This window comes from Anguilla anguilla, chromosome 1 (genome assembly GCF_013347855.1).
Source record: "Anguilla anguilla isolate fAngAng1 chromosome 1, fAngAng1.pri, whole genome shotgun sequence".
NCBI classification, from domain to species: Eukaryota; Metazoa; Chordata; class Actinopteri; order Anguilliformes; family Anguillidae; genus Anguilla; species Anguilla anguilla.
Genome location: NC_049201.1, coordinates 57,599,963 through 57,615,578, shown reverse-complemented (window position 1 = coordinate 57,615,578; position 15,616 = coordinate 57,599,963). Strand labels below are relative to the sequence as shown.

The 15,616-nt window shown below is 39.5% G+C and overlaps 1 protein-coding gene across 1 annotated transcript in view; it reads right to left on the bottom strand.

Annotated features, from left to right (window-relative positions):
• Nucleotides 1-15,320, bottom strand: part of nek11 (NIMA-related kinase 11) — a 64,147-nt gene extending 48,827 nt beyond the window's left edge. The window contains exons 1-2 of the mRNA XM_035406692.1: nucleotides 15,245-15,320; nucleotides 13,993-14,222 (exon numbers count right to left, since the gene is read on the bottom strand). Coding sequence (XP_035262583.1) covers nucleotides 13,993-14,168 — 176 coding nt within the window. The 5' untranslated portion in view covers nucleotides 14,169-14,222; nucleotides 15,245-15,320. The remainder of the gene's footprint in view (nucleotides 1-13,992; nucleotides 14,223-15,244) is intronic.
• Between the last annotated feature and the right edge of the window lie 296 nt (nucleotides 15,321-15,616).

The following is a 15,616-nucleotide window of genomic DNA, read 5'->3' as shown; positions in this document are numbered from 1 at the left end:
CCGATACATCAAATATACCTTTCTTAATGTTAGCAATAGGATTGGGGTCCACCTTAGTGATGGTTTAACTGCAATGAATGACAGCTAGCCAGGATATATAAAGAAAAACAAATTAAATTACGTCATGCATTTTTAAAATCCAAAGTCTAAATCAATGGCAGTTATTTCCTTCAAACAGCAATAAGAGACCATTCAAGAATGAAATGAAACAATATATTAAATGACATTTTAAAGCTATGTCTTCATCCTTCCAGCCTTCAGGGAACTAATCAAAGACCACTACAGGAAATGACTGCAACACCATAGGCAGTTCCAGGGTTCTTGTCAAGGTTTTAATTGGTTTTCAGGCCATTGTTAGCTAGGTGCTAGGCAATCATTAAGGCTCTTGCTTTTCTTGCTCCAGCATGAATATTTAGACTGTGTGAGTCAGCCATAGCAACAGCCTTCACAGGTGATGCGGGTGCATTCTGTTTAGCTTTCATTTTTCCCTGCTTTGAAGAAATGCTTCCTGCCTATGACAATGAGTTATGAGTAAACAGTGAGCCCAATATAAGGGAGTGAGCCCAAAACCATCGTTTTGCCCACTGGAACAATTCTTAGTTCACTATCCTTGTTAGGCTAATCTGATTGATCTCACCTATTGGTTTGCCGTTTTTGGTTTTCAGTACAGTTGGTTTGCAGTACAGGTTTTTACTGACTGTATCATGCTAGGCATGCTCACTTAAATAATTTGCATAATGAGCATTGTAACTTAGACATGACTCTTGTCACTGTCTTGGAATACTGTAACATCAGCAAAATTTCAAAGGAGAGAAAAAGTAACATTAGATGCAGCATATTAAGGTGATATTACCCAAACGACTAGTGTGGATTAGAGGATTGACTGGCATTTTTATCATTCTTACACACACTTCCCCGTATGTGATTCACATTTGCCTGGTGATAACACAATCCAACCTGTCCATCAATCTAGGGATGAGGAGGAAGAGGAAGAGCACAGTGGCAGCATCACGATGACAGCACTGACAACCTTCCGGCAGCAAGCCCGAAGCCGTACTTGGATAGCACACACAGTCCCAGCAGGGACCCCGCTAATCATACTTTTTATGTGTCCCTGACCCACAGGGAGTCAGGAAATGCCATATCACGAAACCTGACAGGGTGCTTTGACACTTCAGCTGAGCTCTTTACTGTGATTACCCCAGAAGGCTCGAGAAATGTGGGTTTGCTTTTTTATGGTCTCAGTAACTGTAAGGCATTGTTCTTCTGCGCCTGCCAATTACAGTTGGGTTGCAACATGCTGTTCCAGGGCCATCTTAGTGACAAGTTAGAGCTTCTTTTACAGTCCTGTCAGAGCAGAATGACCCACAACACATTGATTCCCCATGAAACTGTAATTGCCGTTATGTACAGGCGCAAGATATGGTTCAGTAAGATGGCAAGCCTGTCACGACACCTTGACTAGACAGTAATTCTTAGAGATGAGCAGTAAAAGATATCAGAACATTTTCTGTCAAACTCTGACAAACTTGGTAGTAGGGACGTGAACAATTTGTCAATTCAAGTGACTGTGAGTCGCAAGCTCAAATGTCAAATGCTAAATAAGTGAAAATTGTTTTGTTTTTTTTGGTTTTTAAATTCGCAAACCATTCAAATAAAATATCACCAAATCCTACCTAGGCTTCTGATCTAAATGGATAATAGAGGGGGTGGGCAGGGCTTGTTGTCATTCTCTTTACTTGCCATCAGCTGAAAAGATGGCCAGCTTACAAAACAGTGCCGTGTGGAATGATTTTGAAAAGCTCAAGGAAAACTCTGTTCAGTGCAAAATATGTGCTGCCAAATTTGCGTATCATACGTCAACATTTAAGATGTTAACCCACCTAAGAACCGAACATCTGAGGCCAAGGGATCACAGCAAATAAGCACCCAACTTCATAGAGAGACCTTGTCACTGTGACAGCTGTCCAGCTGAAACCACAACAGATTTAATTACTAAAATAATAACAAAAGACTTTCTGTCTGTAAGCATGGTAGAAGGCAATGGGTTTCAGGACTTTGTGGCATTTGTTGAGCCCAAATATACTCCTGTGCGGTATAGTCTACTATTGCACAAAAAACTATCACAGATTGGCTTGAATGTAGTGAAACAGCCGCCTCTATGAGTGGACAGCACTAACTACTAAGTCTTAACGTGATTATAAATTGCCACTTCATTGAAGATTGGACCATGTGTTAACCTGTGCAGAGAGCAAAGAAGCATAAAATCATTCTGGAAAAAATATAGCTAGACTTATGTTTATATTTGCAATAAACACTTTAATTTTGTGATCAGTACTGATTCATTTAATTAGCGGTATCAACGGCATCATTTACAGAGGGGATAGAGGAGTTACAACCCTCCCCAATATTACAAAACAGATATTTTCCAAACAAACACCCAGCCGTAATGATCAGTAACCTGCAGCAGCCTATTTCCCCCATATAATCCACCAGAATTAATCATTTAAGAGCAGCTCTTAAAAAAAATGTGTTCCAGCGGCGCGTGCCCTATGGACCCACTTCTCAGGGCCTATGCATTTCAACCCCCACCCACCCCCCACGCCCCCCCACCGCCCCGCCAATATTCCAAGAAACGTTACACCCTTGAGTGATATCCTACATCAAGCGGTACAAAAATGATTAGTCGTAATCGCCTTTTTCGGTGAGCAACTACTTGACAGACAGAAATGTGTGTTGTTCACATCCCTACTTTGTAGTACCACTTTGAATTTACACCCTATGAAAACCAATGCTAGTTATTCTTTTTTACTTGCAGCTGTGCACATTCAGGTAGCAATTAGGAAAGTGCACATAATGTACATCTGAGCAAGGTGCTATCCCCGGATGATCAATGTTGGGACTTCTGCTCTTAGAATGCCTTGACATTAGCAGCAAAATCTGTAAATGACACAACACTTTGGGGATTGGCAAACCATTTGGAATCCACAAAAATAACCCTAAATTAATCATTGATCCAGAATCCAGGACTGGGCAGAATCCTGGCAAATTAAATTTGACCCAGTTAAAGTAAAGTAGTATACATGGGGAAATAACCATTTAAGACAGGATTAAATTAAGGTTGTGGCAAAATTAGGATGTGCTATAATTCTGAAAAAAGATTTGAGTTTAATAGTTCTCCAAGTCAATCAGGATCAAGATATTGCACTTCAGGATTAAATCAGGTCAACTGAATGCTGGGATAGCAAAATTTCCTGAGTGTAAATCACTGGAGGTTATAATAATGTTATATTATATTTTTGGCAGACCATTTAGAGCTTTTTCATTTCAGGGCACCACATTATAAGCTGGCCATCAGGTCCTTTTGGAAACTGAACAGAAATTTCTCAACAGAAAACTAATCTCAGGCAATGCCCACAAATGGTTATCCTCATACATTTTTTTCTGATTGCTCCTATCAGGTCATCTGGCATGGCTGTATCTCAAAGTCACGCAGCTTTGCCACAGGAGCCCCCCAGGATATCTGTTTCCCCCCTGCTGTATTCCTTATACACCAAATCTCTTGACTCAATATCTTCACATGCTGTCTACCACCACTGCGACGCTGATGACACACAACTGTTTTTCCCATGTCCACCCACAGGGGAACATAATGTCACATAAACCAAAGTTTGTCTAAATGATACTTTCTAATGATGATCAGTCAGCATCTGAAACTCATTCTTGCCAAAACTGAGGTATTCAAACAACCAGCTACATTCTCCCCCTCAGGGATCTGTCACCATTTCTAACACAACAATGTCTACATTCCAGACTAACATCTTGCTGTAGTCCTGGATAACAAACAGACTTTCACTGATAACTTTTGTAAAAACTACTCTGGGCTAGACAGCTCAGAGTAAAATCCATCCTTACAGCATATGCTACGTACTTCATTTTTCAGTTTTTATTCCTTCATGTACAGTCATAGTTTAGTTTGCATAGTTATACACTGAAAAGTCCCACCGTCAGTTCTCTAATGGTGTTCAGTAAATAAACATGTCCCCCAGAATCGTTGAGTGTAGCAGGGAAATGTTAATGACTTCACCTTATCCTTTACTGTGAGTATTACTACAGACATTTTGAGATTTTAGTAAAAATTGAAAAATTTTAACTTGAAACTTCAATCCTCACATCAAAGATACATGAAGAAAAAGAATCCCCATACACGGAGTTCAGGAGGTCTGCAGTGTGAAAATACAAGATCTTAGTGTCTCCATTCTCCACCAACAGTGTCAGGGATAGGGGGAGAGGGGGAGCGTGGAGCTCCAGTAAGCCTGTGCACCAGGTGTTACATTACCCCTTTATTTCACCATTTATGTCGAATATCAGATGAGCCCCATTAATTAACTTGTGTGTTCACCCTTCTCTCATGTCCATGATAGGAAAAAAGATGGGCCTTGAATCAAAGCAGTTCTCTTGGCTGAGGAAGTTGGTAAAGGACATCTCTGTCTCATCTTTGATGCATGTCATGTCATATAGAACAAAATATAACAGCAAAAACCTCTTTTCTATAGTCAACACTGGACTCAAATAAATATGCTATAGCTACTGCCACAAATGATTTATGATTTGTAGCCTGGTACCCAGTGATCTAAGAGCCCTGATCATAAAACACTGTGCTACATTACATTAATTAGCAGACACTCTTAAACAGAGTGACTTACCAACTCAAATCTGGTATCAAGAATAAAATGATAGCAAAAAAATCTCCAACTAACTCAGAGTAAGAAATGGCACTGTTGTAAAAAAAAAACAATCAGTTCTCCAATCAGTAATTCCATTAGTAATTCAACTTATGTCCACCCCACATGGAACTATACTTTATAACACAGGAACTATCTATGAGGACGGCAAGGACCCCATTGGACCTGCATGCTATAGAAGCTCTGGGCTTGCTTTCTCTCAGCATGCATTTCCACCTGCACGAGTATAATAAGATGCATAAATATGAATGGCGAAATCACCACTGAGCCCAAGCCTGCTTATGCACCTGCTATCCATTTCCGTGTCCGTTGACTGTCCCAGTCTTCCTGATAAAATACACTTGTTTGGGATGGCTTTACATAATTGCTGTTGATTTTATTCACCTTTTCTATTTTTTTTAGCCACTTATTTGATTTTGCATGTGATGCTCCACATATTGTATGTGTTTGTCTTTAATTCCAGGATGAAGCACTCAACAGTGTTTGTTTCCTTGTATGAAAGGTGTTATATAAATAAAGTTTATATTTATTATATTATCATTACAATAAACAACTCCACCACATCCCTCCTCCACTCTGGCTTGGTACCTACCTGGTACTTCTGTATTCATGGTGCTTCTACTACAATATTCATGACAGCCATATTCATGTCTCAGACTCTTTAGCCATTCCATTTCTTTTGTAGCGACACAAAGATTCACTAGTTTTCCATAAAATCTAAATCCACCTTCCTTCCGAAACTCCAATTAAGCATCAAACTGACAGAACCAAATGAGCCACATATATCAGCTGCTTCCGCATGATGGCTGATCGAGGTCAGTTAGACTGCATCACCATTTATGGAGATGGCTTGAATCAGGCTGGATGAAGCAGCAGCGCCAATTAAACAGGGACGAGGGGAGCCCCAGATATGTCAGTAGGCTGGATAAAAAGAACTCAGGGGAACTGCAGGGGTGCGCCAGTGCACTAGAACATCTCTGGGGCCTTGGGGCTGTGCAATGGCCCTGATTGAGAAGAGGTAAAAATAACTGCCGCTAGCAGGCATCTCAGGGGGCTGTGCTGACAGGTAAGAAGTAAAGGTGGCGAGGGGTGAGATGGATTGCTCCTGGATGGGGGGAAACCCTGGGAAGCACTTGTAAACCAATGTGACCCAAATTGGATGACGTACAGTGGGATATTTGTGTGTGTTTAATATATATTTATACAGTATATATATATATATATATATATATATATATATATATATATACACACATTTCATTGTTGAATATACACAGTAAAGAACAACATTTCAACAGAGCTAAGGAAACTGGGGTCATATATTTTTATAACCAAAGTTAATAGGTACCTTTAATGTCACTCACAGCTAAGTGATCTCTCCGAATTTCAGACAGGGAAGTTAAACTATATATATATATATATATATATATATATATATATACATATTATTGCTACAGCAAATGCTACCAAGTCTTGGTAAATTGTTTCAATGCAGCATAAATTCACATTTCATCTGTACTGGCCTTTGCAATGGATAACTGATGTAGTTATGCATTATATTGCTCCCTGTCCTGTCATATGTCTACAGTGAACATATAGTGGAGGTTGTTTTTGTCACAGGACATTGGCTCCAGAAAACCGAAAATAACTATTATCAAGTATTTTTTTTTTCAGTCAGTGTCCATCTTTGTAAACAACCAGCTATTGCCTAAATAAAAATTTCAAGAGGCTAATTAGTTGATAATGACTGTTTCTACAAATGCTCTGATGTGACTTAATGTGCTTTGAAGCACTGGGGTGACGTATAGTGGGTTTGCTGATTGCTAGGAGGAGGAGGCTGGAGAGAACATGAGAGAGAGAAAAAAAAAAGACACAATTATTACTTTATCCAGAATGGTGAGCGCTACTCACAAATATAAGTACTGCTCCCATTTAATGTCTTGCCTTCTTACATTGCCTGTCACTTTTATTTATTAAACAAGTGGTGGAACGTATTGCTGTTCATTCCAACCCTGCTTTTTTGACACCACAATGAAGTGGCTATCACTAGGGCTGAAATAAGCATTCATTATGTTCTGCTACCAGATATTAGTTACCAAAGACAAGCAGGAGGCCTGGCTTTCAATCTTGATGCAGCATAAAAAGCCGTCATTAGGGAAAATTATCTGCCACCCTGGGGAGCAGTGTTCTGCCCACATTTCTCTTTGTGCCAGTGTATCTGTTTTCATTAGCCCGCGATTCCACTTAAGCCTGTTGGAGTGATGGATATGTAATCAGTTATAACTAGTGGGTCATGGATACCGATTCCAACTGGGGGCAGTGTTTTTGACCCCCCCAAGGAAAATGCATCGCTCAAGCTATTTTAATAAAACAGATGAGAGCTTCTTGGCAAAATATGGCCTGGCTGTTAGTAACCAAATACCTCGGGCAATTCCATGTTCAATCTGACTGAGACACAAGGTTCACTTCACAGATACATTGTCATCATTGAGACAATTGACGTCTTCACTATTCTGGCTGTTTTTTGTTACAGTCATCCAGGAAATTCAGCCAAGTAAAAGGTCACAAACATGATCACCATCTGGTGCAAATAGGAATCTGCAATAAACACGTCGCTGAGCCCAGTTTTCACATATACAAATGATGAAATGATCAACCAAAGAATGTGCTGTGTGTTTGAAAGCGTCACTCTAAATCTTACCTATGGAAGTAAGATTTCAGTTGCAAGAGTTGACCATGGGCCAGTTCCCCAAATATATTTGTCTGTAGGTCAGTCTGCACATTACCATGCATGAAAAAGTGCACATTTCCCTCCACATTTCAGAGCAAGGAACTGTCAACTGTTGCTGTGTGTGTGTGTGTGTGTGTGTGTGTGTGTGTGTGAGTGAGGGTGTGTGTGTGCATGTGCATCTGCGTCTTTGTGAGTACACAGATGTATATAATGGATGTTTCCATGTATGTTTTATGTTCCACGAAAAGTATTCATGTGTGCTTCTTTTTGTGTTCCTGGAGAGTAACTGTCTGAAAAAATGTATTTTTTCATTCCAACCCTAATTAGGCACACCTGATTCTACTAATTAGCACCTCAACAAGATACACCTCCTGGATTGGCAGCCCTGGTCTAGGTTACGAGCAAGTTCATTTGTGTGTGCATCTTTCTGTCCGCGCATATGTACAGGTAGGTCACTCAAACCTATCCTTCACGTCGAGCATATTTATGATGGTCCACATCCAATCTGCTATACTACACAGAAGGTAATGTAAAGGTCTGTGCAAATAAGGTTTCTACTCATCAATAACATGTGTCTGATTCTTCATGCCCCAGTGGATCAGCCTTATCAGCAGTGCATACATGCACTGCCAATCTCCTATGAAATTATCCATATGAATTCATTTGAGTGTCATGCATCATAAGTGCATATATAAGTGCATATATATATATATATATATATATATATATATATATATATATATATATATATACTTACACACTCTTGAATAACAGAGCCCTCTCTCAGCAATACTGTAGCAATGGGAAAGTGTGAAAGATAAAATAGTGACAGAAACTGACAAAGCATTCAATGAAAAGGTGCCCTCAACTCCTGATGCTTTTGTTTATGCTCACCACAGCGTCCTTAGTTTAAAAAAACTGACTACAGATCAATGATGTGATCACTAAGGGGTCGTCCCAAATGTGCCCCGCTTTGAAAAATGTAAAACAGCAGACTGACTAACCACCTGGAGAACAAGCACCATATGTTACTGGTGAAGAACAAAGCCGTTGAGTTAATGAATTCAAGAGAGCAAACACGGCAAAGTTAATGCACTCGTAACATTTTTAAAGAGCTACAGTATACTACAACAGATTTGACCCAAACAATCAGTAAAACGGCAATAAAGATGATTGCTCCACAGTTCCTTTTCTAGGACTGAATTTCGCACCTGCGTGACTATCCTTTGTTTCATTATAATACCAAAAATACCCATGTGATATCATACCCTAGAACAAAAGATTACCTAAGCATAAGAACATTGTTAACATAAAACTGGGGTGGAAAATTAGTGGTATAGTAGGAAATGGACAACGTAGATATGGTTATATATTTTGAAGGCAAACTATACATGTGATTATGAAAATTCAGGGAACAGAGTGCCATTGTGTTAATTATGACGCATTTTCTTCCAAGGAGCACATGTGCTCCTAAGTTGAAAAATGTATGAGAACGTGAAATTCATCTCAACCAGTAGATGTGCTCCTAAATTATTTTTGCAGTTATCACACATCAGTTTACCGGAGCAAATACTTCTATAAATTGAGAGCAATGTAGACAGAGCTGGCTGTAGGATTTTGGTGGCCCTAAACGAGAATGAACCGAGGGGGAAGTGATTGTGGACCTGGGGGGAGGGTCGTGTGAGTGCAAGAGCAGTAGCATCGATAAAGCTATTCACACCCTGTGAATGCTGCAAATTTAAAAAGTGTCCCACAGATAGTTGTGGCCCTAAAATAACCGCATAGGGCGTCTATGCCAGCAGCTGGCTGTGACTGTAGAGTACTGAGAAAAAAGTCAAAAGAAGGAAGCAATTGGGCTCTATGCATTGCTGGGTTTGTGGATGGATCTGAACTCAGTTTATTTAAAAATCTTAAGTGACATGTTCAGTCATAAGATTTAGCTAGTGCTGGTTAGCTTTCATCATTTCATCAGTCAATTTTTCTGCTATATTTTTCATGGCTTTTGCAATTAGCACGATTTTGTGATGTGATGATGGTGGGTTTGGTCAGATCTCCCATGATTCAAAGGGCAGAGAAAGACAGAAGCTCTGTCTGAAGGTTTTGGATAATTTGTCCATGACTTGTATCCAGTACAGAGGGAATGGTTCACAGACAACAATAAGGCTGTAAGATTTTCTCTACATAGCTATTTTATTAACATATAGGAGCAGGAGAACAGAACACACAGACCATTCTGCAAATGCCTTTTGTGTATACCATTCTATTATTTTTCTTAACTTAATGTCAATCATCTATTTATCACCTCTAAGTCAATACCCGTATCACTTTAATAGCCAGATGCACCTAGACAATTTTAAACACACTGAAGAAGGCACTTGCAAAAAGTCAAAATGACTGTGTTCAGTTCCCCTGCTGCTATAAGTTAACAAAATAGGTGTATAAGCAGCTTTTTGCAGCCTTATTGGATGATAACCATTCCTTTGTCACTATATAATTAATTACTTTAACGCACCATTCTACTCTTACTAAGCAGTTGAGCAATTTCCATTACGTCTATTCACAAATGTTAAACTAGCTGGCCTAGCCATTTATGTGGACATATTTGTCAGAAATATTACTTCCGTGTGTATATTAAAATCAGACCGTATGAAGGTTTGTGTTTAGTTCAGCATGCTCTATGATATGATTGCTTTATCGCTAGTATTTTGAATGGAGGACCGTGGAAAGGTATTATTAAGAATCAGCATCTGGTCATTTTACAATTTTTTCCCCATTCAAACTAATTGCTGGAATCAAAATGCTGTCTTGGGAGCAGAGACATTTATAAAGCTTTGGTACTTTTATTTGAGTCTGTTGTTGTTTTAAATCATTGAAATGGTAAATGATTTTCTAGTAAATTACTGATGCTAATGTTATATCCTCAATTGTCAAAGCAAGTATGAAATCTTTTCTAGTGATAAAATTTGTAGGATATCAGACCAGCTCCACCTAAAAATTGTATTTCAGGTTTTCTTTTAAATACAATTTGGTGTTAAAGGTCCTGCCATAAGAAAAAAAAATCATATGCTTCTGCGGCCCTGCAGTTCTACAAAGCTGCATGACGAAAAGGTAAAAAACTGGATATAAGAATTTCAGCCACTTTGAGAGAAATGGAAGCACAAAAATATATTCATTGTTAACAAGCCCCAAAAGCCAAAAAACACCAAAAGTGTTTTGGCTTACAGCTGACAGAAAATTGACAGATGGTTGCTGAATATATGCTGACATATAACACAGTACAGCGCAATGCCATGGGGAGCAAATATTGCCAAATGCTCAGTACCCATAATGCAACTCTCTGGTGGATTGGAGCTCACTGTGGCCCCACTGGCCAAAACACAGAGAGGAGGCCACAGAGCTAGCTAATGAGGCACTGAAGGAGCTGGAGTGGGCTGTTCAGTCGCATGGCGCGTTGACATTTCTCAGTCATGAAAGGGAGGCATTTATCAAATGCAGCTTAAAGAAAACAAAAAGGAGATATGCACAATGACGCTTGGTAGGTGCGCGGCTCCGACAGTGAGAGGTGCTTCGACGCATCAGTGTTCTGTAGCAAGGCCAGGGTGCTTTGGGCAGCACGTCTGTGAGGGTCTTTCAGGGATGTGGTGATGAATGGAAAATAAAGTACAGTATCCAGCAGATAATGACCCCAGGCGTGGCATCTCCCAGCACCAAGACAGTGAATAGACCATAGGTCTAATTGGTTGCCATTTCTTCTTCTTTTATTGTGTAGAGATACGCCCTTTTGCTTTTAAATACTCAATAGGGATGCATGGTGATGCCAATGCTAATTCTGCAGGCATATTCGACAGTTATGGAACAAATCTGCCACAGCAAAGAAGTTCCCCTGGAAATGTTTGTCAAAACAGCACACAGTAGGATAATAAACATGATCTTTCGAAACCAAAGAGGGACATTTTACCTTCCTATCTACATGATGAACGACATACTATAATATTGCAGAGCCACATTTGTATTGGGGCTAGTTGAAAAACCTCTGATGGAGTGCCTGACTGTACAAGTACAAGAGTTTGATGGTTAAAACTGGGTTTTATGGTGATGTAATTTGGCAGTCCAGCTCAGTTTATTTACACATTCTGCTTGTAGTGTTTCTTGTGATATAAGGCTCCTATTTTCACATTTGGCTCAGGAGCCCTGGTTTTGTAGACAGCAGACAGAGAGCAGAACATGATCACTGCTGTTCCAGGTAATTTTAAGGTATTTGGGAACCTAAATCATGACATCAAAGTTCACCTCAAACGCTGAAAATATAACCTCAGGACATGACCATGCATCTGCTAACCAGGCGCCCTCCTATTTAATCAAAATACAATAACCTGTATGCTATTTTTGAATTAATTCTACTCACATCATTCATGGAAAATAATATTTCGGCAATGCTACTCTAACTTCTCCTTCTCTTGGCTAACATTTCTCAGTTTAAATAGTTGTTTTCCAAAGAATCCTTATTCAGTTTACAGACAATAATTTATGCAACAAGATTTTAGCTACTCTGCCAGTACTGCCATTTCTCCAAAGCAAGTGTATTCCTATATTCAGTATGCAGTATGTAACATATAGGCTACAGTATGTTACAGCCTTAAATTGGGGGCCATAAAAACATAGACCAGGGGTGTCCAATCTGATCTGAAAAGGGCCGGAGTGGGTGCAGGTTCTTGTTTGAGCTTAACACAAAGACAACAGATTCTAATTATCCATGTCTTCATTGAAGACCACAATTAGTTAATCAGTTGAATCAGGTGTTGTAGTGATGGGCTAAAGCAAAACCTGCACCCACACCAGCCCTTTTCGGATAAGATTGGACACCCCTGACATAGACCATTTCTGCCACCCAATGGCCATTTGCAGAATTGCTCAAATAAAAGTTGACTAAGTTGAGGAACAAGTTGCTAGTCTTCTGCACAGCAGACAATAATCAAACATGGGGAGGGTAGCGAAGTCCCCAGCAGTTGTGATGCATTGAGCAAGTAATAAGCAGCAGTGTACAGGCCTCAGGAGGTAGCGGTACGCCATGAGCTATGCTTCATAACCATCAACATGCATATAGCATTTCAGCCATATTGTTTATCATATGCAGTCCAGTTTGTGTGCCTAGTTTCACATCGTTTGTGAGTGTTGGGCAAAACATAAAAGCGCTGCAAAAGGCAATACTTTTCTATGAACCACAGCAAAGACAGCTGACAGGAAGCTAATTTAACTGGAAACAGAAACAAGCTGCAAATTCCCCAGGTGTCATTTTATCGCGAGGATACTAAGTCTTCAGATTTAGGAGCTGGTAAGATGTGGCTACCCTCAAGCCCTGTTGCCAAATTACACTCCCTTCACAGTGCTAGAAGAAATGATCTTACATGCTCAACTGGATACACTGGACAGTGCACAGTTATTATGCAGCCTGAGTACACATGACAAACTGACAACCTGCTAACAGACACCATTCTTAAATTTTTAATTGCATAAATGTTATCAACGCCAGATAAGGATAAAACTGTCTCTATGCTGAACAAAATCACTAGTCAGATGAATCAGAATACTGAACGCCTGTGGCATGGAACAGAACAAATGACATTTGACAGTAAAAGACAGTAATTAGGTAGTACCACTCAGTTTGGCCATGTTGTTATGTCTTCAAGAAGCAAAATTGGCTGTACATTTCAAGGCTGACTGCATGTTAAATTTATAATAAAACATTTATCTGCACCCCCTTGTCAGTCCATCATCTTAAAAAACCACCCTGCTTCGTTCTCTGAAAATCTATTAGTAATTCCTCAGCACAATTATCCTTTTATATGTGAGCATGTGTCTCCTTGGCACCAAAACTGGATGCTTCTGGATGCTTAAAATTAAAGCCTGCGATACGTGTATCAGTGAATGTAACCCACACATACTAACCCTCTGGATCTAATGAGGCTTATTTATTTTTTAAATGAGGTTTGTTTATAATTTGTCTGGGCTTTCATTTTTGCTGGCTAGTATGCTTTCAAAGTGGTCTAAAATCAAGCATTCAGCCTTTCACAGCCATGATTAGTAGCATGCGGCTACTGGACAATAGATATATCGACACTACATGCCAAATTAAACACAACTTTTCTTATTATCAGCACAAGCAATCACTCATTATAGCTGAACATAAAACCTCACTTTTTATCACCAGGAGCAGGTTATTTTCCTCTAATCACATGAGAGATATAGAGCATGCATTTGATCATTCAGCACAAAATACTGAGTGAGATTAATATTAGTAATTATGAAATTATGTTGGGGGGTGTGTGCATTTACATCTGCTTATGAATTTGACAACAACTGACCTTAAACAATTTTGTGTAGACAGTTGAAAAAGTGTAACATTAACTGATGTTTCTTTTCTGATGGAATGGGAAAAGGGAAATGTGGCTGTACGTAGACCTGAATCATTGCATTCATTACAGCATGTTATAAATGTTTAAAAGAAGGTTCACTTACAAGTATTCTCCCTCTCTGGATTTGGTGTCGTGCACAAGATACACCGTGCCAAAACTCCCACGGCCCAGTCTCTGCTGGATAATGTATCTCTTAGCTATCAGACTGCTGGGGTCAGCGGTCAACGAGGAAACAGGGAAGGAAGCTGACCGTGCTCCCAGCTCCCGGAACTTGGGCATCTTCACCAAGGTAGGCTGCCAGTAAGAGGACTTTCAAGCCTAAATCTCTGGGGACTGCGGTAAATATAAAACCACAGGACAAAACGCTTTATTACACCTGTAGCTTCTACAGTTTTAACAAATGACTACAAAAAATAAACTGGTCAGTTTTGCACAAGCTGCTTTGCTATTTTTCTATTTATTTTGGCTTATTTTTGGACAGTAATTGGTAATTAGCCTAGCATGTGGGCACAAATATACATAAAATCACTGTCATGAAGGTTCACAGCTCCCACTGTAGGGTGACTATACCTTTGTGTGTGCTGCAAAATTACAGTAAGGTGAGACCATCTTGTCTTGTGAGAAGCAGCATGAGAGGATCATGTTTCAAACTGTTAGCTGGGGATTTGCTATTCCCTGGTGTTTCCATGAGATACAATCACACCACACAAAAAATCCCAAACGTCTAGATGTTTAGATTTCAAATGCAGATTTCTTCTTTTCACTCAAGAGGCAGAAATATGACGCATGCACCTCCCATGTCACTATATTATAGGACACACACTGTGCTCCATACAGTTTCTTTATTTTATTTATTTTTTTAGTCTTTGCTGACCCATGTTTTCAGAATCAATATGAAATGAAAAAGAGAACGGTGGAGATTGACTGTGGCAGAGTCTACTTGTGTCTGGCAGCTGTACTGGGATGGTACATTAGCTGGTACATACTGAGGGCATTTATAACCCACAGCAAACAAATGACTCGAGAGTGCTAGTTTTCTTTGTTGTTTTTTTTTTTTTTGTTGTTTTTTTTTGTTTTTTTTTTACTGTGAAGCTGTGAATTAATTAATTAGCATTAACTAGTCATAATCACTGTGTGACTGCAATGAATGAGTGACAGACTTGGTTTTAATCAAAGCAAAGCATATTGCTGCATTATTTTTTTATGCAAGCATTTGTTTAGTTGCAATCTGTTGCAATCTTGTCCCATCCTTTTGCGAAAAGCAAACATCGACCCGACAGTATTTTTTTTTTTCTTTCGTCAGGATATTTGGAAAGACAATGCAATAAAAAAACTGTTACGAAAAATGTGCTCACCTTGTTCGTGATGCGTGGATTTATTGCGGAAACATGCTACAACAAAGCTGTTGTTCCACATCCGTGTTTATTCTTGTTCCTATGGAGACGAAGCAGAGCACATTTCCTTCTTTTACCCTGGGTGGCGCTCTTGTCCCAGATAACGACTTTATCAGCCAGGAAGGACATTGCAGCGCCCAAAACTTCAAAAAATGGTTCAGAATAATAGATTTAGCCACGGGCCGCAGTAGGTCCTCTGATAGCTGAGATTGTGGATCGTATGGTTTTCAGAATGCATACAATGTTGCCTACGTCTAGTCTTCTATGCGATATTTCTCTAGTTGATCATATTATTTGTTAAAAACATAATCGTGTTGCATGGCTAATTGGTAG